At 41.3% G+C, this 21,817-nt stretch overlaps 1 protein-coding gene across 1 annotated transcript in view; it reads left to right on the top strand.

Annotated features, from left to right (window-relative positions):
- cacnb1 (calcium channel, voltage-dependent, beta 1 subunit) overlaps positions 1-21,817 on the top strand; it is a 45,125-nt gene that overhangs the window by 14,777 nt on the left and 8,531 nt on the right. The window contains exons 3-10 of the mRNA XM_074697485.1: positions 10,918-11,037; positions 11,118-11,240; positions 12,497-12,633; positions 14,267-14,334; positions 15,368-15,396; positions 21,157-21,237; positions 21,318-21,376; positions 21,454-21,563. Of these exons, the coding sequence (XP_074553586.1) occupies positions 10,918-11,037; positions 11,118-11,240; positions 12,497-12,633; positions 14,267-14,334; positions 15,368-15,396; positions 21,157-21,237; positions 21,318-21,376; positions 21,454-21,563 (727 nt within the window). The remainder of the gene's footprint in view (positions 1-10,917; positions 11,038-11,117; positions 11,241-12,496; positions 12,634-14,266; positions 14,335-15,367; positions 15,397-21,156; positions 21,238-21,317; positions 21,377-21,453; positions 21,564-21,817) is intronic.

The raw sequence follows: 21,817 nt of genomic DNA, 5'->3' as shown, positions 1-21,817 counted from the left end.
CAGTGTGTTTGAGTCTGTGTGTGTGTGTGTGTGTGTTCAGTTTTGACTTTTATGCTCTCAGATCTGAGAAACGAAGCTCCTGGTTGCGTTTTAGCTCCTGAGTCTGTCTTTCTGCGCTCCCCCTCTCTTGTGAATGTGATTCCATTTTGGGCCGGGCCAGCTGCTGGAGAGACGCTGTGTTTTTAATTAGACCTCCAGTCCCTCCAGCCTCCAGTGCTATGTGCGCCGCCTGCCCTGTGGCCGTTCAGGGGGCTGCTTTTACTGCCGGCTCCCTGTCCTGACCAGGCCGGGGCTGGAGCTCCCGTCAGCTGTTCCTCCTCAAACTTCACTCTCTGCTGTTTGACGGACATTTGGCATTTTTGGCTCTGAGGAATTACTGTTTCTACACTTTGATATTTGGTGATTATTATATTTTTAGGGCGGAAGATGGCTCTTGGATTTAGTCTGTGGGCTGTTTTCAGATTTAAAGTTGATGAGCAAACCAGTAAATGATCAAAGCTGTGCATCTTAATTGATCACCTAAAATAAATGTGAACATCGACGTCGTTTCATGACCGTTTTCTCTAATCAGACAGTAAAAATGTAGGTGTTAAAGTTTCTTTAGTGCAGCGTCATGCAGAAACACTGAAAGACGCAAGAGTCCAGTTTCATTTTCAAGTCACTGTAACTGACTCTTTAAAAAAAAAGCTAAAAATATTAATCTCTTTCCAGTCTGTGTAGCTTTTATTTTTACATTTCCACTACAAAAGATTGCTCCTTTACAAATTAAATACTCGAAGCATGCTGGATATAAACCCTTCAGCTTCCTGCACAGGTCAGTTGATGAAACTAATAAATTTCAACTCATGTAATTAATATTTCTACTAAAAAAAATCTGATATTGTGCAAAAAAGTTACTAAAAATATGATTTTATCAGTCTACAACACTGTAAAAAGTGAATTATAAAATGATTTTAAACCAACTGACCCAAAAACAGAAAGAAAACATTGATGTCTACAGCAAACTGACTGACTCAGTACAATGAAACCCATATTATTAAGTTTGGAAATAAAACAAATAACTTATTTCATCAGCATACTCTCATAACTTCCAGGAAGGTGAATTTAATAGGAATAATTTAATAGGACAGGTTTTTTGATTGGTTAAAAATGGTCGAAATGTCATATAAAATACTCTGACACCAACAGAAATGTAAACTACACATTTAAACAAACGTCTAACAACAAGTTTAAGGCTGATTTTTGATAACAGCCCTTATTTGTCACCATCTCTCAATGTGGCGTTGGTGTCTGATGTTAGCTCTGTTAGCCATGTCTGTGAATAGCATGATGCTACTCTGCCCTCTGGTATTCCCTCTGTTGCTGGGTTAGCACAGCTAGCTCGTCCATCTTATTGGAGATAGATCTTATGTTCCCAATAACGATGAATGGAAGGACAGGTCCATGTCCTCACTTCTTAGCTCACACCTGAGAACCAGCACGTCATCCTCACCTCCTTCTCCTCACCTTGTGGGGAAACATCCGGCCTAGCACCAGTTAGCATTGACATGCTACAGGGTGCTAACAACTGAGTTCACAAGTAAACAGTGGCAGCCATGGTTACATGTAGGATCTCCAGACAAACACAGGAGAAAAAGTAGTAAAAATATCACTGAAGCCACAAAAAGTAATGATGGTTATGTAAAGTAATGATCTACTCCAAATGCAAAAATGATGAAAAAGAGACAAGAAAATTACAAGAAACGGGCAGATAAGAAAGAGCTGCTGCAAAAGGCAGCCATAGTCAACAGGGCGGCGCCTAAGTCTTTATTTGTTTCTTTAAAGTAAGTTCAGCTTTTTAGTCTTCTTTTAGTGAGGAAAATACAAAAACACTTGACAATTGTGCTCCCAGAATGTTCAATGATAACAGAAATCTTAACAATAGAAGTGCTCTTCTAATTACCGTTATACGGTAATTAAAAGGTACCAATGAATGATATTCAATAAAGTAGGCTTATGTTTTGGTAAAGACTTCTGAGATCCTTTCTCCTCCCAAAGAGCTTTTTGATGTACTCTTAAAGTTACTGTAACTCCTGGACTAATGGGACACAGAAATATTACCAGACATTAAAGCCTTAATCTGAAACAAAGGGCAAGAGCAACTCTGCTTATCTATGCTAAATATTTAGAAATCTTGACTTCATATAAAGAAATCTTACCAAATAATAAGGAATCTTACAAGTGCTCTTTAAATTACCGTAACTCCTCTAATATTTGGGACAGAGAAAGGCCAAACATTCAAGATTTGCAGCTATGGAAAGTCCTCAGTCTTCTGTTCGAAAGTCTGAGTCTTTGGTCAGGAAACTCCTCAGATCCTGGTCCTTATGTGGAAAAAAACTGAGTTTTTGTCACAGGGATGCGGTGAATGTTGATTTTGATGTTAGCAGCTTTAGCAGCTGTTTAAAGATGGACGTTTTCTCTGTCATCAAACTTAGTTCATGTTAAGTTTTAGAGACTTTTGATTCTCTGCAGAGTTAAACCAATGAATGATATTCAATAAAGAAGCTCCTGGGACTCCTTTCTCCTCCCAAAAAAAGATGTTTTTGATGTGCTCTTAAAATTACCGTAACTCCTGGACTATTGGGACACAGAAATATTACCAGACATTAAAACCCTACTCTAAAACAGAGGGCAAAAGCTTCTTTGCTAATCTTGACTCCGTATTGAGAAATCTTTGCTTAAGATTTAGAAATCTTAGTTAAATATTTGACAAATCTATTTCACAAATATTTCTCTAAATCTGGAGAAAAAGTGATGTTTTCAAGCTAAATATGGAGAAATGTTACTTGTAGTGTCTCTGAGGAAAAAATAATATAGCTTATCATGTAAAAAAGAAGTAGTTTGAGTCATTTCCTTTGGTGCTGGAGTAAAAGAATTGAGTCAAACCTTTGAAAAACGTAATAATCAGCCTTAAATTGAGCCGTGAATGTGTCAGATTTTATGTTAAATGTTTGTCGTTGAATGAAAAAGCCGCTTCATGTTTGTGTTTCTGTGCGAAACGATGGCTCAGTAACGCTGGGATAGTGGTATCAGTGAATCGAGGTGTTTCGTGGCAGGATTTGATTTTATTTTCTGAAAACTTCAAATGTCACCCTGCACTAATCTCATCCTCAAAAACATTTTACTGCCGGCTCCCTGACATTATTTCTGAGTCTCTCTGCCCTCGCCGGGTTGTGTTGTTGTTGGATTTCAGGAACATCTTGTTACCGGAGTTCCTCGCTTGCTTGCTTGCTTGCTTGTTTGTGAAAATGGGGGATTTCAGGCCATGACTCATCTTTCCAGTCATCTCCTCACTGTCCAGCTGGTTGCCATGACGCTGCTGTGACAGGAGGAAAAAAAAAGAAAAGAAATATGGCTTCTTGGAGACGACGCCCCTCCAGCTCCAGACAGGAAATCTGTCCTTTGTGGCTCCGTGAGTTTGTTCAGATACCTGTTTGTGTCTTACCTCATCACCGTCACCTCCTGTTTGATGCTGTTCTCCCCGTTTCTGGAGGAGGATGAGTGATAAAGCAAATTGAAAAAGGATATTTTATATTATTAGTTTGTGGTTTTCGTAGCTTTAAGTGTTCAGATATGTTTTATCTGTTTAATCATCAGCCCGGGGAGTTCACTGGATGTGTAACCTCTCAGATTGTGATCAGTTACACAACAGAAAGTCTGACAACACCTGCTGCAGACCTCAGATCCAGATCTTTGCCCTCTGCTCTGTTAAAGTAGAAAACACAACATTAATATTATTTTAAATCTGCTTTGTTTTCATTTCTGAACTTCTCTTTCTGCCGCTGCATCAGGCGAGCGTTAACTCGTTTCTCTGCTGCAGGGTGACTCTTTTCCAGCCTCATTATTCAGAGCACTCGTCTCCTCCTGGCCCGCCCTTACTCCTTATTCCATTACCCCCCTCCTCCCCTCCGACTCTGTTGCTCTTTCTCCCCCTCCATTTATTCAATATCAATGCTAAGGGGGTGTAAATTCATCATGGTGGCAGCACGGCGGAGCAGAGGAGAAACACACGCGCTTCATTTTGCAGATAATTACTGAGCCTCACCTCTCGCTGCTCTTCGTGTTTGCTGGACTTTAGGACGAGCTTCCTGTCAGAGAAAACTTCAATTTTCACCTGAGAGACGATGTGAAAAGCCGAAGCTTTTTGTTTAATGTTGTTACTGCCGTGTTAACCTGCTGATATTGACCAGTCTGCAGCCTCACAGCAGGAGAAAACACCTCATTGATCACCTGTAGGAAAGCTTTTATGCAATCTCTGCACGGCTTGTTTTCCTTCAGGGTTTTTTATAAAAGCTAAAAGATGATTTCTGAATTATTCTGCTGCTGCAACATTTCTCCTATTTGACAATATGTAAAACAACTCATGAGACGCAGCGTAAAAGAAATCAGGATCAGTGTAAATTTTGATCATTTACGGCTTCAAAAAAAGCAGGAAGTAATGACTCGATACTCCCCTTTGTATCTTCCAAAAATACGAGAAATTTGACTCAGTGTCAACAAATACCAAAAGCTAAAAGGGAGTTTAAACCAGTAGAAAAAACATGTAAACATTGAAGTTACATCTTGTATTTGAATTAAAGTTTTATAGTAGATTTAGCCAGTTTGCCATTTGAAAAATATGACACCACAATCTGTTTTTGGGACATTTTCATGGGGCACTAAAGATTTTTCGGCCAAAAGAAAAGCGCCCATCCTCAGGGAGTAGTTTTTATATCGGCCGTTAATGCTTGAATGTCACCTACTCTCACCGTGTTCAAAGGCACTTTTATGCTAAACATTTAATGCAGATCTGGATACAAATGGAGCCTTCTGTCCGTGCTCTGCCTTCATTTCGTTCGTATTTCTGCACATTTCCAGAAAGCTTATGGATATGGACAAAACAGAGTAGTGCCACTGGAAACCGTGAAGGCAGTGTTGCTGTTACTACCTGATACGTAGCTCTAGTGAGACACGAAGAAGAAATAACAATGGCGTAACTTTTGCGATGTATTCAACAGTCTCATCAACCACCGCTTCCTACAATGCTGCCTCTGTTTTTTCTTTTATGTTAGAGCTACATTAGCAAAACTCCTGCCTTAGTGGAGGCCCAGGACTTGGCTATATAACTGGATGTTGGCTGGGGAGATACCTGAAAAGGTGTTGGCATGATTTCCTGACACGGCACCATACCCCCAGCTAGGGATGGGTACCAAATAAGCTACTTTTATAGGTACTGACCAAATTCCATCTGTTGTACAGAGTACCGATTCTCGTAAAATCAAACATGTTTCGGTACCTAAACGCATCCTTGTGACTGTGAGGGAGTGGAAGAGTAGGCAATGTTCCATGCTTGCATGAACACAGCATTGCAAGGTGATATATTGAGAAATAAATATTTTAAATTGAAAAACTGTGAGATTTTATTACGAAACAAATTGGTATTATTACCACGTAAACACACAAAAAGTACCGATAATTAGTACCGTTGAGTACCAATACTGATTGCCAGGTACCGGGCATTGGGACCATATTACTTGTAATGTGAAAGGTACCCATCCATTCCAGACAAAAGCTTCTGCTAAGTGAAAATGTAAAATTGTATAGCGCCTCCTGGTGGTAGCAGGAAATGTCAAGCTATACCGTGAGCTTAATCTCTGGGTCATTGAACTTATCTGCTTCATCTCTGGTCTGGAGATCTGCAAGATGTTGGGAACGGCAAATGTTGATTTGGACAAGGGGCGGAGTCATGGGTGGGCCCAACAGTCCCAGGCCCACCTCAAACTTTTCTTTCAAATTTTTTTTTTTTCTGATTTTTTTGTTTAATCAGTTGAAAAGAAGATTATTATAAAGTTTTGTCACTTAACGCTTGTTTTGTTATTGTTAGAAGCCCTGCCTTTATAAAATCAGCCAAGTTCAGCAATTTTTAGCCTGTTGGTAAAAAAGTTATGAATCATTCAGCCTCATGTTTTACCAGTGAGACTAGAGAATGATTTTGGGAAAAACTGTAGATTTTTTTCTGATTTAACTGTGGTTAATGTTGCTGCTCTTACAGCCTTTAATACATGGAAAGGTGAGGCGGCGCAGCCCGAGCGCTACTCTTTAGCCGATACCATTGAGATCCATTGCCGACTGATGCACTAAAATTTTATCAAATAAAAAAGGTTTAAAAAGCCTAAATCTGCTTTAAAACATTTATACTAACACTATTATATCAATATCTTTATAGTTATAGTTATTTACTAACTTTCGTAATTTAAGGCCCATCAAAATTAAATCCTGGCTCCATCCCTGATTTGGACGTTTGCGACGTTAGCAGCTGTGTTTCGTCAGATGTTTTCTCTGTTAGGTTTTGGTAAAGTCTGATTCACTGCAGCGCCAAATCATTGAGTAATGTTTGGTAAAGGAGGTTTATCTTTTCATGGAGACACCCAGGAAGGCTGCTCCTGTGTATCCTTACATCTTCCTCCTCTCTCCTCGATCCTCTCTCCTCCCAAAGGTTTTGACGCCCCTTGTCGAGCTGGACTCGTAGTCGTTGAAGTTTGTGGACAGAGGCTGGAATAGATATTATCTAAGAGCCTGTGGATGGAGAGAAAGTGTTCAAAACATAATAAAAATCAGAGCCATCAGGAGAATTGGACTCTGCGGCCACTCCACACCCAAACATTTGGCACAGTGAGCTCAGAGTTGTGTTCGAAGCTGCTTCCAGTTTTGATTTACTATCGATTTCTGTGACTCCTTCCTTTTTTTTTAAATCCCCGTCCATATGCAGCACTCGCAGCTCGCTGCAGAGCCGGTTACTATGACACTGCCGGGGTCTCTCGTCTGGCAGCACCAATGGGAAGGCGTCTCCAGCGTCAGGTGACCTGTTGCTATTTTGAACAGGAGCTGTATGTGAAGTGAAGCAAGCTGCTAAATTAGAGACACAGCTCATTGACATGAGAAAAGGAGGAGAAGAAGAAGGAGAAGAGGAGTGAAAGTTTCTCTCTGGGTGAATCCACAGGTGGTTTCAGGGGTTTGGAAAGAGAAGAGTGCATCAGCTTCCTCTGTTGTTTATCTGCTCTTTCTGTGTGTGTGTGACTCACATACAAGTGTTTTTCCACACACACACACACACACACATATTTACACAGACACACACAGAGTCATCGCCTTTCCCTCCCACCTGTTTCTCGCTCTACATTTTGCCGCATCACTGACCTATTGTAGCGAGCCGGTCAGTCCCAGGTTGTTTCAGACGTCACCGTCGCTGCTGTTTCCTTTATTTTCATTTCTCTAAGAATACCCCGGTGGGCTCCCTGTCAAGGTTTGCCAGCCGTCACTTAGTGGGTGCCTGCTGTGGGGATACACCTGTATGGTTTAGCTAATGACTCAGAGCTGGTAGGTGGAGGTGGCTGTTATTGTTCTCATTACATGCAGCATGCAGGATTATTCCTCCTACCAGAGCGAGACGTGGGCGCACCGCTGCCAGCGTTTGAGTAAAATGAAACAGGAAGTACGGATGGTCTGTGGATGCCCGAGGACATGAGGAGTAGCTGGCCGTCACCTTGGCAACAGGGAGTGTCTACATTTGGTGTACTGTTGCCAAGTTGCAGAGAGCCTCAATAGGACAGGTGGCTGAGCTAGAATCAACATTTGTGTTTGTGCTGGCGGTTAAAGTCATAAAGAGACGCGTGGATGGTGATCAGAGGCGCAGGAGGGGAGGAAGCGGGGGTAAAAGCATCACAGGGATGCTTAGGGATGCTTAAGTAGTGTTTTTCCCGTTTGAAATGTCTTTTTACAAGTTCCTCACTGGAGGTTGTGTCTAAAGACTGGATTATGTTGGTAGAAGAGGTTGTCTGTATATAAAGAAGGATGGTGCGCTTATACCTCCTACTGTTGTACAAAAATGAAGCCTTTAAAATACAGAGGTTAGAATACATTTTGGCCCGGAGTTGAACACACATTGCTGCGTAGAGCTACGCTTTGAAACGTGACAACAAGTAAACTTTGTCAGTTTGTACCGTAGTTTAGTAGCTGCTATATTAAGCTCTACTCACAGCCCGGTGCTCTGAGACGTGTCTGTAACGTAAGTGAATCCTGGTTCTGTCCTACCAGAGCTCATCTACCAACTCCAACCTCACCAAGCAGAGCTAACGTAACCTCACTCTTCATTTTATTGATAAACTCTCAAGTTTGAACAGACCACTGCAGAATAACTGCTGACTGTGGGGTCGAGTCAACATTAGCACAAACAGTTTAACCCACGTTTTTGCCTTTAGCTCGTGTTTTAGCCTTTAGCTCATGTTTGAACCTTTAACTTGTGTTTTAGCCTTATCTCATATTTAAGTGTTTAGTTCATATTTTAGCCTTAAGCTCGTGTTTAAGCCTTTAGCTCATGTTTTAACCTTTAACTCGTGTTCTAACCTTTTGCTTATATTTTAGCCTTTAGCTCAAATTTCAGCCTTTCAGCCTTATTTTAGCCCTTGGGTAATGTTGAAGCCTTTAGGTAATGTTTTAGCCTTAAGTTCATGTTTAGCCTTTAGCTTATATTTCAGCCCTTGGCTTGTGTTTGAGGCCTTGGCTCATTTTTTAGCCTTTAGCTCATATTTTGGCCTTTAGCTTATATTTCAGCCTTGGGCTCATATTTTAGCCCTTGTAAAATGTTATAGCCTTTAGGTAATGTTTTAGCCTTTAGTTTATGTGAAGCCTTTAGCTTTTAGCTTGTGTTTAAAACCTTATCCAATTTTTTAGCCTTTAGCTTGCGTTTGAGCCTTTAGCTCATATTTTAGCTTTCAGGTAATGTTTTGGCCCTTAGTTTATGTCAAGCCTTTAGCTCATAGTATAGCCTTTGGATCATATTTTAGCCTTTAACTTGTGTTTTGACCTTTAGCTCATATTTCAGTCCTTGGGTAATGGTATAGCCTTCAGGTAATGTTTAAGCCCTTACCTCATTTTTTAGCCTTCAGCTCATTTCTTAGCCCTTGGGTGATGTTATAGCCCTTTTTTATGTTTAGCCTGTAGTTCATTTTCTAGCCTTTCACTATTTGAGACAGCTCATTTTTTAGCCTTTAGCACATGTTTGGGCTTTAAGCTCATTTTTTAGCTTTCAAGTAATGTTTTGGCCCTTAGTTTATGTCTAGCCTTAAGCTTATATTATAGCTTTTAGCTCATTTTAAGCCTTTAGCTCATATTTCAGCCTTTAGCTTGTATTTAGCCTTAAGCTTACATCTTAGCCTTTAGATCATGTTTTAGCTCATAATTTAGCCTTTAGTTAATGGTTTGGCCTGTAGCTTGTGCTCTATTTCTCTCCTGTTTATCTTTCTTCTGCTCTTCTGTCCTTTTTCTCTCTGACAGTTAGGCTCCAGTGTCCACCATCACTACTAAACTAATCACAGAAATCGTTTTCAGCAGAGAAAAACACAGATCTCTCTTCTTACTACCAAACTTCATCATGGTGATGTCGTTAAGACTTCAACGTGCTATAAATCAAACCAGTCAGGAAGCTAAGAAGTAGCATTTAGGAATAACCTATATTGGTGAAGGTAATGTCATTGTAAAGTGTGGATTTTGATCAGACATATACCTCAAAGTGAGACTTTTTAAAGAAACTCCTCACAGCCCTTTTAAATCTTTAGCTTCACTTTTGGGAAGCTGTTAAGCTGTCCATCTTTTATTTCTCGTTAACTGCAGCAAAGGTAAGGCAAAAGATCCCATCTCACTTTTTTTCAACCCTAAGGGGAAAATCTGCAAAGCTGCAGCTTGTTGGATGCCAGAGAGTAAGAATTCAGTCGTTTAACTCTGAATAAAAGTTTCCTCCAGTGAGAAAACATCCGCCTACTTCTTCCCCATTTCCAAAACCTTGCAGCTGGAGTGTTAGTTCGGCCTTTGAGCTCCAGAAGTTACAAATCTTTCTTTCTCTGAACTCCCCGTTATGTTTTTAATTTTCACACCCTGAAGTCCTGAGCCAAGAACAGGTTCATTTCCAGCTCCAGCATAGACAATGAGATTGAGACATCATCGCACTCACTGACCGCATCACTCATGACGTCTCACTCCACATGTGCAGGGAGTTTTTCTGCCTCATTACATATGGTGGATGTCATCCTTTTGGTGCATTCTCACCTCTATTTTAAAAGCCCACACCTAGTGACTCACTTCTCCTGCCTGGCACATTCAGCTGTCCGCATTCCTGTCAGCACCTCCTACAAAACGCCGGGCCTGTCAGCGAGTGAAAGAGAGAAAGAGAAAGAGCAAAAAGAGAACAAGTGGGATTGTTATATAAGTTAAACACTCAAACATTTAAAAGTTCAGGCTGCCTCCCCTCTCGGCCGAGCGCTGCAGTGGGCCGGCGCCGCAGGCTCGCAGGAGGCTCAGGTTTTTATCGTGGTATGGGTGTCTGGATGAGGGGTCAGCAGGGGGGTCAAGTTACCGAGCATGAGTGGTGGATGTTCTGGAAACTGCCGCCACTTCATGAGGAATTCATACCCACGTTATCATAATAAACCTTCAATTTTTTCCTCCTCTTCACCTTTTTTCTGTCTCTGCTCGACACGCCCACGTGCTAAATGTGCCGGTACCTGTGCGAAAACACCTCGGCCTCGCTGCACCTGCAGTGGAAATGTCAGCCTGTTATTGTGCCTCAAATTACACAGAGTCAGCTTTCACGCAATATGAAGGCCGTGCTCCTTTTGTGTCCATGTAGGTTATGCTTCTCAAGCCACTCTTGACATTTGGCCACAAAAACTGCCAAGGCGCAGACCTGTTTCACGCCAAAGATTGCTTCATTTAAAAACGAGGCCAAAAGGAACACCTGGAGTGCTTTGAGATGGAGCAGAAGGTTGAGTTAGAAAAACAAACTTGTGATTCACTTCAGTCCCAGCTCTTCTGCTTACCTGTCTGTACACTCATTGTGCATTTCAGGGCTCTGCAGACTCCTACACCAGCCGGCCGTCGGACTCAGACGTGTCCCTGGAGGAGGACCCTGAGGCTCTGAGGAAGGAGGCGGACAGACAGGCTCTTGCCACACTCGAGAAAGCAAAGGTAGGAGATCAGCTGCTGGATTTGGTTGAATATTCATCACAAGCATATGATTTAATGTGTTTTTTTTATCATTCCTTTAGACCAAACCAGTGGCGTTTGCAGTGCGGACAAATGTCGGCTACAACCCGGGGCCCAGCGATGACGTTCCTGTGCAGGGCATGGCCATATCCTTCGAAGCCAAAGACTTCTTACACATTAAAGAGGTATTTTCTCCATATCCACCACAGAGCTGGGGTAACAAACGCAGGATTTCATCTGAAACTGAAGGTCGCTGACTTCACAGAACAAAAAAAAGAGCAAGTGTGGATTTTTGTTTGGAGAGTTTGGCCTCTCCTAACAATTGGCAGTGATGGTGGGTGTGAATCCAGTGAAGGATCATGTTTTACTGCGACTCGCTGCACTGTCTCCTTCTGTTTAAACCTGAGCCAGGCCTTGAGTGGGAGTTAGCAGTAACAGGAGCTGCAGTGCAAGCAGAATTGGGCGATCCAAGCTAAAACAAAATGATTTTGGAGGAAAAAAGTACTGCTTTCACTTTCCAAACTTTGTGATTTGTAGCGGCTTCGAGCACTATTAGAAATTGGACCGGTCCTCGCACTGTCGCCTGCACATTTCACCTCCAATGTCAAGGTTTCATCCCTTTATAATGTGTGTGTGTGGAAAAAATAGCATTTTTCTGCCTTTAGTGAGTCACATGACCAGCTGCACGGAACTCCTAATCAGTGAGTGACATCATCACCAACTGCCACGGAATGAGGATTTAAAGTTTTGTAAGCAACCCCTTGTAGATGCAACAATTTTGACCAAATCTCTTTAAAGATAAGATACTTTTGCAGTAAATTTTGTCAGGAATCTATCCTAGTCATTTTCAAGGTGTAAGACTTTTACTTTTTTATCCAGAGGCGCAGATGTGGCAGCTTATCTAGAGCTGCAATCTGATCTCCCATAGATTCCAATTCGGGCATCTGAGAGTGCTTCTTTGGGGTCCACCAACTTTAAGGGGTTGTCATTCGAAAACCATTTCTGAAACAACAAATTCACGAATACATTTTGTAAAGCAGGGTCCACTCTGTCATCTCAGCAAGTTTCAAGCCGATACCATTCATGGTGTCGGAGAAGATAACTTTTGAAAAAGGGGGAAAAATGTGGCCCGAACTTTATTTTGAAAGGCAAATTGCTGGCTTCCTGTCTGAGATAGGTCAGGAGTGTCATTTTATGATTTGTGCATCTCAATGAGGCGAACATTTTGACATTGGTTTGATCTCTGTACAAGATTCCTACTGCCTTTGAGAGCCATTTTAGTTTGCCTAGGTGGCGCTAGAGAGCAAATTATGGGATTTTAGGGGTCACTTTATGTATCATATCGAATTTTGGCTGATTGTGAAGCCAGATTTGTATCATTTGATGTTTTGTTGAGGTTATATTTTAATTAAATCTGCCTTTTCTGTCTGTCCATGTGCAGAAGTACAACAATGACTGGTGGATTGGGCGTCTGGTGAAGGAGGGCTGCGAGGTGGGCTTCATCCCCAGCCCGGTCAAACTGGAAAACACCCGCCTGCTGCAGGAGCAGAGGATGAGACAAAACCGGCTCAGCTCCAGGTAACCATGAGTATCCCTCAGCATCAGCACCACAAACAACAACAACAATAACAACAATAACAACATCCCCAAACTGAGTCACTGATTCCCCACCATCACACAAAGAGCTCAAACACAGAGAAGAAGAAGAGTGAGTCACTTCTCCACAGTTACAGAGTTACAGTGTGTTTACTGTAGATCTCTGAAGCCCTGGCTGTCGTTGTTTGGAGAGTGTTTGTTTATTTCAACAACAGATTTAACATTTTAGTCTTCACTAGGGAATGAAAAGGCTTGATGAAGAGGTTATCTGTGCTTTTCACATATTATATCACAGTAAAGTTTGTTTTCAGGAGAATAAAGATGATCAGTGTCCTCATAACAGAGGCATAAATGTGCAGAAAGAAGGCTTGAGTCTTTGTCATGTGTTGCTTTTTCCTGGTTCACATGTTTGTTTTGAAATTCTTGCTCCCAGTGTGCCGAGTAATTTTACTTCCTGTTCTTGTTTTTCCTGCCTGTTTGATTTGATTAGTTTCACACATGTTGAGTAAGACCCTGTCCACAGAAAAATATTTTCCCAAAATAGTCTCCCCCCTCATTTGTTTTTAAATATACTTTCGCCAACATGTAACCAGGTAAACTAGGGATAAGTGCAGCTCGAAGCACGCCAAACCCTTGGCATGAACCCATGCCGGCCAATCAGAATGAGCCCCTATTATTCTGCCGAGACGTTTAAGAACCATAACCTCTGTTTACCGGCGTCTGTCAGAGTTTTCAGATAACATTCGTTTTGAGTAACATAAAACTTCCCAAGGAATCTTGGTCTTTGGAGTACAGGAAGTCCCCTGTGCTGCTGCTGCTTTTGTTGTTGCTGCTGTTGCTATGGAAACAGGAAGACGAAGCGGAAACGATTCACATTGCATCATGACGTCAAGATGTTGTCTGCGTGTCGCTGTTTTGATCAGGATACCATGTAAACAGGAACAACCCTGTTTTCTCACACATGTTAAAGGGTTATTCCAAATGTTTCAGAAACCAGAAGAATAGAATAGAATTGAGTAGAATAGTATCGAATAGAATAGAAAATACTTTATTTACCCCAGAGGGGAAATTCAGGAGGAGTCACAGCAGCAATCAAGAAAACAAAAGTAAGAAAGTGTAAAGAAAGAGCAAAAAGGTCCACTACAAGATACTATATATATTATATTCGCTGCATGTAAATGTAGACTTTGTTTCCTGCATTTTTTGTTAGTTCCTCGGCACCTCGCAACATTTTCCCCATCACGGTTATTATAAAAAACCAACACTGATGATGTAATTGCAGATAAAGTAGGTTTTTATTTGGTTAAATAAAGTTTAATAATAAAAGAAAACCCAAAAGTTTAAAAACATTTACAGGAACAGACCAACAAGAAAAAAAAAACATATGGAGGTAACGGCGTGAGGTGAAGCTGTGCAATGAACTGACTAAGACAGGAGGATACCCTGAGGGTAAATTAACACAAGTGAAACTATCAAAACAAACAAAAAGGTAGAAACTAAAACTCTACACAGGAAGCAGGAACTACAACATAAAACAGGAAACATTAGGGAAGCACAACTTTTCTTGATTTGAGGTTTTAAAATAAGGTTGTTTTTCTTCTTCTTCCCGTTACAGTAAGTCCGGAGGAAGCTCCAGTCTGGATGTTGCGACTGGAACGCGCAGGCCCACCCCACCAGGCACAGGTGAGGTCAACAGATGAAGATGTTAATTAGCTAGTTAGCGAAAGATGCTGATGAATCACAGCAGAGCGACTCAGCAGAAGGAGAGGTCTGAGGAGGTCCGTCATTAGCACCGAGGACGGGACTGGAATAGAGCCGAGGATGAGCGGCTCTTATTAGACGAGGGAGGGTGTGTGTGCATCACAAGGATGACGGGGAACTGCTCCTCAAGAGGAGGCGACAACTTTGGGAGGATTTTGTTCAAGCTGGCCCTTCTCCCCCTAAACTGAACATCGCCAGCATCCCCTTGGCGTGGTTTCTCCTCTGTTCTTCTTTCCTTCAGTTTCCTCTCCTCTTTTACCACCTCTCCTCCTCATCCTCATGTCATCACACAAAAGCCAGCTCTCTTGATCTCTGATTCATCTCTGTATCATCTCTGTTAGCATCTCGCATCTTGCTTCAGTTTACTCCCCCTGTTTGCTTTTCCTTTCTGTTCTGTTTCCTCTCATCTTTCCTGCTCCACCCACTCCTCCGCCCTCTCATCAGCTCAAGTGGACACGTCCACTGCCACTTTTGACATCGACCCCCTCGACCTGGATGCTGAGGAGCCCCCTGAGTTCCAGGGCGACGCTCGCTCCCCCAAGGGCCAGTCGGGCAGCGTCACGTCCCCTCAGGCCAACGCCCACCGCCTGCCCTTCTTTAAGAAGGTAACACGAGGAGGCTCCATCACCTGACGCCTCCTCTGAGTGCCGGACTAACTCCCCTCCCTCCTCTTCTGGTCTTCCACTAACTGGCGCATCCTTCGGCTCTGATTTCAGGAATGTTTGTGTGTTTCTGTGCTCGATGATTGGCAGGCAGAGGCGTCAAACTGACTGATACACCTTGAGATGTTGGCTGCTACATGAAAGTCTGACTCTGTCTCATCAAACTAATATTTCTATTCGAGGACTGAAGTCTTGTTTGTCCCTGATCCCCGTCCTGATCCTAACCTGTCAGTAACCTGCTCTTGTCTCTGCTTTTTTGTCTCCTCTTGCGTCCGTGTGCTTTGAAACCGTAGGTGGCCCGGCTAAACAGAAACAGAAGTCGGTGAGTGTCGGACTAACATAATAACACCTTTAACATTTCCACTCTGTCTCCTCCTCCTCCTCTTCTTCCTCCTCCTCGTCAGTTGTCTTTCATTTCCTTCTCCTGGTGACGCACGGTGTGAGAAAAACCGGTCCCCGAGAATAATTTTTCGCACCTTCTCCACGCTTCCAAGCGCACATTAAGTCAGAATAATTCGCAGGAACCGTTTCTAAATCACAGCGACGCCTCTGTCATTTCCCCGGAGCCGGTCTCACGGCTGTCAGCGTGCAGATGCAGGTGTGGGACCGTGGAGGACCCTGTTAGTCCGAGTGTAACAGTAACACATCCTGACATGCTTTCACTTCCTGTTATGACGGCTGCAGTGAGTGACAGCCTCCTTCAATCAGCAGTTTTTATGCCTTTCAGCACGATTTGGATCACATGTTGGAGCCTGCTGAGCAAAGACTTATTTATATGTCAGGAGGGAGACGCGTGGTCGGCTTCCCTTTAGACACGTGTCTCAACAGTTTAATTAAAGCTCCTGACGGGTTTTTTATAATGTGTCTTTATGATCATCAGAAGCAGCCAATACCAGAGGATAGTTTTAGACAAACTGAAGCAACACCAGAGGTTTAAAGTTTTGAGTTTTGATCAAACATAAGAAACGCTGTCAATCAAAAACAACCACAAACTGATCACATGCAGAGACGCTGGTGTTTTCCTCTCTTGTGCACTCAAGTTTAGGTTAATAACTCCTCTCTCATGGGAGTTTTGAGGTTTTTAAAGTAGAAATGTTTCTCTGTCTGTTCAGGATATGACTCCTTGAAGCTTTCATGCTTTGTTTTGTGGTGACGCCTCAGATTGTATCCTTCAGCAACCGATCAATTCAACTGCAAATAAAGCACACAAGGACTAAGGGTGGGAGAAAACCATAGTACAGTTTGTTTTGTCTTTACGACGCCAATAAATATATGTACGTAAGAACATAGAGGAGGTTTTGCAGTATACAAGGTCATCAGCATCGTCCACTGTGTCTCTTTTATTCCATTATATATTATTTTATTTTAATTGAAATGTCTATTTTAATGTTCTGTACTGTTTTACAATTATTATGAAGTTTAATTCATGTATTTAGAGAGTTATTTAGAGATTAAGGGGGCATTTAGGGGTAAAAATCTGAGTTACACAGAATTTCCGACGAATCATAGGAGTAGAACTCACCGCCTGATTTTAAATTGTGATTTTTTTTTTTTTTTTCAAATTTTAGTCCTTTATGTTTGTCTTTATTAGTTGGAAAAAGTCTAGATATCCCCTGAATAAGTCTTAAAACTGACTTATATGTGATGTGCATTATGGGGGAAAATATGGTTCTGGTGTTAAAAAAGCAAAACTTAGAATCAGAAATATGGAAGAATCGCGAAATCATAAAAGAATAGACTCTGGAGAGAAGCAAATCGTCCCAGCCCTAACGAGAACTGCATCTCCAAAAAATCATCCTTTCCAGTCCATTCTTCACTTTCCTCTTGAGTCTTTTTGAGACATTTTCAAGCTGTAAATCTTTTCAGAAAGCCTTTTTCCTGAAATTGTTCTCCACAACTTTCCACACTGCAGCTGATGAACAGCTCGACAGCCTCACAAAGATGAAGCCTAAATTATTGCAATTGCCAGATACAGATAATTTGAATAAGTTAACTTAAACAAATACTCAGCCATATCATTAATTTAGAATAAAATTAACAAATCAAATAATAAGTTGAGGTTACAATCCAGAGGCTGAAGTCTCTGATCAACTCTCAGCTACGACCATGTGCTGCAAGTCCGTTCTCTACTTCCTACATATCCTGTTTCTCATCAGCTGTTCTATCCAAAAACAGCAAATTTCTACAAATAGTTTTTTTTTTTTTAAGAATTAAGTGGAAAACTGCAGCTGTCTAAAAGCTGAGATATAACATTTGTCCACAAGGGGGCGCAAACATCGACACATAGTTTTTCACAGGAGCTTTAATGTGATTAATCCCAAATTCTTCCCAGCAAAATATGTGCATGCATTTCATTTCTGAGACCTCTCTGGTACATAACGTGTTTGATTAATTAGTTGTATTTTATTAGCCTGTACAAAAAAAGTGCTCAACCCTCAGTGATTAATGAGACACCAGAAATACAGTTGTAGTGTTTCACAAAATTGTTTGAAAGTTATTCAGTCATCAAACCAGAAAAAGTCAGCGTTAATCGGACATCTTCCTAAAATTTAAATCCCTTAGGTCATCATAAATTGGACAGTAAAATGTAAAAGGAATCTTTTTTCAGTTTCAATATATTTTTGTTTTTTTTCTCTATTTTTATGTTATTTTATTAATATATTATTGATTATTTTTCAACTATTATTATTATTATTTTTATTATTATTTTATTTTATTATTTCAAATTTGTATTTTATTTATTTAGTGAAACCAACATTTCAAGAGATCCCTTAAAAAAATTTAAAAAAAAAAGAAAAGAAAAAAAAAAAAGTGCAGCGACTATTGTAACCAGTGGGGTTAAAAGAGTTAAATTAAGAGATTTTGCATCTAATTATTGTAAACTACACAAATATAAATTATGATATCTTTATATTAAAGTTTGTTTATATCAATGCACAAAGTGAGCTGCGCCTCTGATTGGTTAAACTCGTCATCCCAATATCTTCCAAACCACCGAGTTGTTTTTTGAATCAGAGTAAATCAGTTTTTCAAAGCTGAAAAACTCACTTTTTCAGCTTAGTATGTGTGTGGTTTGCGGCCTTTCCACAGCCAGCCTCAAGTGGACACTTGATGAACTGCGGCTCTTAGCTCTTCCTCGTAGGCTCAGGTTTAAGAAGTTAATAAAAACAGTTTTCTGCTTTTTTGAAGTCAATATGAAAAATATGAACTCTCAAACATCCAAACGTTACTGACTGTGAGGAACAGGAGAGCGTAACATTGAGCTATCATCCAGATCTATAATAAGTTCATCCTCCTGCTGTTACTCACCACACTACACCGTGCGCTGTGCTCCTGTTATTCCAAACCAATGAGCACTATTGTTACGAGCCGTGCTCCAGCTCTGCCCCTGTAGAGACAAGAGCCATTTGGAAACTTTTAAAATATGTATTTTTAGCTGCTGTGAATACAAATGAGGGGAAATGAGCTTCCGTTGCTGCGCTCTTTATGTAACGTAATGTAGAGGGGCACTCCACGGCTCTATCTCATGTTTTTGAGAGCGGCGCAGCACGCGCGGAGGAGGAGGCGGCGGCGTGCTCTGAATACAGATCAGGGAGAAAAACACACGCATCCAATATCAGTGTTGTTGGAGTGTATGGGATGTGTGACTGTTAGCGGCTCATTCTCACTGAAGAACTCGATGTTTCCGAGGAGAATGAAGGCTCATGGAGTCCTTATGGATGAATCATTCATGATTCATAAAGTACAAATAAGTCTAAAGTTCACGCGCTGCAGTATGGATGGAGTTGATGTGTGGGTGTGATATAGAAGGCCATGAGGCTGCCGCAGGTTTCTCCATTTACAGCGTGAGGAAAAGTGATAGACGAGAGTATATATAACACTCTGAGTGCTCGGGATTTGTTTTTAGAAATAACAGGAGTATGTGTGTGCTGCTTTTTATTATTAGAAGTGATTCAGAAATAACATTCAGAGACAGAAAAAGCTCAGTGTTTCAGTCTGGGTTCAGGAAACCAGATGATGTAAAGCGCTCTGCTGTTTCACCAAAATGTCGTTTTCACTTTAAGTTTTTATTGGCCTGGGACGATAGTCAATAAACCAATTAATTATTCAATAAATGAAATGAAGTAATAATTTTGCATTATTACGATACATATTTATTATATTATTGGTTAATTTGGTCTCAAAATACTGTTTTCAACAATATTGTTTATCGTCATCAATTGTGGAACAATATATCCTCCAGCAAAATTTGTAATCGGCCCCAGGCCTAAGTTTTTATCTGGATTAGATTCAGGGTCAAAGAGGGTCTTATGATGCGTTCTGTTTACATCGAAACTGGGAAGAAGAGAGTGGGAATGACGTCCTCTTTGGGTTATACGCGTTCCAGTTGCCAAGTTAGAAAACTTTTCCATAACAGCAGAATTTCTATATTTAAACATCAAACAACACTATGTATATGGATGATTCAGTGCAACAAACACTGGTGAGAAATGCTAAAATTAACAGAATATGATATGAGCTTACTTACTATTTACACTTGGGGCAGCTTGTTACTTTCCTAAAAATGAATAATTGAATTAGTTACTGGGGAAAGTAATTATTGCATTACTTTTTTGAAAAACCTTCAGTTTTGCTAAAGAATTTGGTTTTTGAGCAGGTTTTGCTCTGCATGTCTGTTCTTGCCAGTTTCATCTATGACGTTGAAGTGGCGTCTGTTTACTTCCACCCTGAAAACACCAGTTTTAACTAGGGATGGGTACCTTTCACATTTGAAACGATGCGGTACCTATTCCCAGTACCTGGCAATCCGTATCGGTACTCAACAGTACCATTTTTCTGTACTTTTGTGTATGTGTTTATATTGTAATACATATCAATTTGTTTGATAATAAAATGTAAATGCTTTTCAGTTTAACATATTTATTCTTCAATATGTAAACTTGCAATGCTGTGTTCATATCCAGCATGGAAAATCCCCTACTCTTCCAGTCCCTCCCAGTCACAAGGATGCATTTGAGTACCTAAACATGGTACCTTTTGATTTTACGTGAAACGGTACCCGGTACTTTTGACAGAGTTTGGTCGGTAGGGATTCTCCCACTTTTTAACCCTGCCTCTCGCTCCACTCTAAACTGGTAATATCTCCTCGCCTCTAATATTTTTTCAAGTCAAAACAAGGCGGCTACTTGTGCCTTAGGCCATGCCCACACATAGCTGGTATTTAGGAAACCGCAGATAATTTTACACATTTAAACAAAACCGTGGCTTTACGTCACTAAAAACAATGTTTTTGGTTTTCAGTAGTCACAGCTAAATTATGGGGGGCTCACTCTAATTGGCTTGCACAGGTTGTACGTCTGGAAAACACTGCCAAATATGGGTTGGCATGCCTCGAGCCGCACTTACTGGTGGATTTGGTGGATGTGTGTGGACAAAAGTATTTTCAAAAACAAACAAGGGGGGGATGTTGGTTTTTTGAAAGTACCTGAATCATCACTCATTTCATCACAGCTGGTGTATTACCAGTCTTTTTGTTGAAAACCTTTTTTTCCTTCAAAAATAAAATTCAGATCTGGGGCTTGATCCCCTAGTAGCCCCCCCCCTAACCTCGCCCCTGGTTATTTTCACAAACTTTGTGAAGTTATCTGAAACTCCAGAAAAATGCTCTCATTTCCTACGTTAATGAGTCATTTTAACAGAAAGTTGCTCACATTTAAAAACCTGCTTCAAAGTGAGAATCACAGCAAACAGCTACTGCAGGAAATAGCTCGACATTTCACACCGAGTGAGCTGTTAAACAAAAAGAGGAAAGTGTGAAAAATGATGCCTGTGTTAGTCACGAGAGCTCTCCTGACACCCAGCTTTAATTATGGACCTTTTAATTAAGTGAGAGACAGCAGACAGAAAAAAAACAGGCGAAAATTGATCCCTGCCGCCGAGCAGTCGATAAAACCGATGGACCCCGCCGTCTGAGAGTCGCGGAGCGTCACTGAGGGGAAGGAGACAGCAGAGAGGCCGTTTGTGTTGATTCATATGTGATGGCGTCGGCGTGACTCACCCTAACATTGTTTCTCCGGCTCAGATGGAGCATGTGCCGCCCTATGACGTGGTCCCCTCCATGAGACCCATCATCCTCGTGGGGCCGTCGCTCAAAGGATACGAGGTGAGTCAGGGGTCATGTGTGGAGAGCAGGTGGTCCTCGACTCTTCAGTTCATCTGCTCACGTCATCGTTTCCTCCTCAGGTGACGGATATGATGCAGAAAGCGCTTTTTGACTTCCTGAAACACAAGTTTGAGGGCAGGTAGGGATGAAACCTCCTCTTCTCTTCTTCTTCGCTCTTCGTTCACCTGTTCACTAACCTGGATCTGTTTGTCTCAGGATATCCATCACACGAGTGACAGCAGACATCTCGCTGGCCAAACGCTCGGTCCTCAACAACCCCAGCAAACACACCATCATCGAGCGCTCCAGTACTCGCTCCAGCCTCGGTGAGAAAACACACACACACACACACACTCACACTGTTTATTATCCAACGTTTGTGTCATCACATCCTGTTGTTTCACATCCATTTTAAGACATTTCACTTCTTGTGGGTCATATTATCTGGATTGTTTTAAGTGTGAGAGACAGTTTGTGTGGAAACGTCTGGTACACTGTGAAAAACTGAAATTTTATCAAGTGTTTTTGTTTTATTTTAAGTAAAAAATGTCTTGTTTTTGCCCCGTTTCTTTCTTCTTCG

This window comes from Halichoeres trimaculatus, unplaced genomic scaffold (genome assembly GCF_033239565.1).
Source record: "Halichoeres trimaculatus isolate MK-OKI-2021-1 unplaced genomic scaffold, fHalTri1.1 fHalTri1_scaffold_20, whole genome shotgun sequence".
Classification (NCBI taxonomy): Eukaryota; Metazoa; Chordata; class Actinopteri; order Labriformes; family Labridae; genus Halichoeres; species Halichoeres trimaculatus.
The sequence above is the reverse complement of the archived record's forward strand: the minus strand, read 5'-3'. Positions and strand labels throughout refer to the sequence as shown.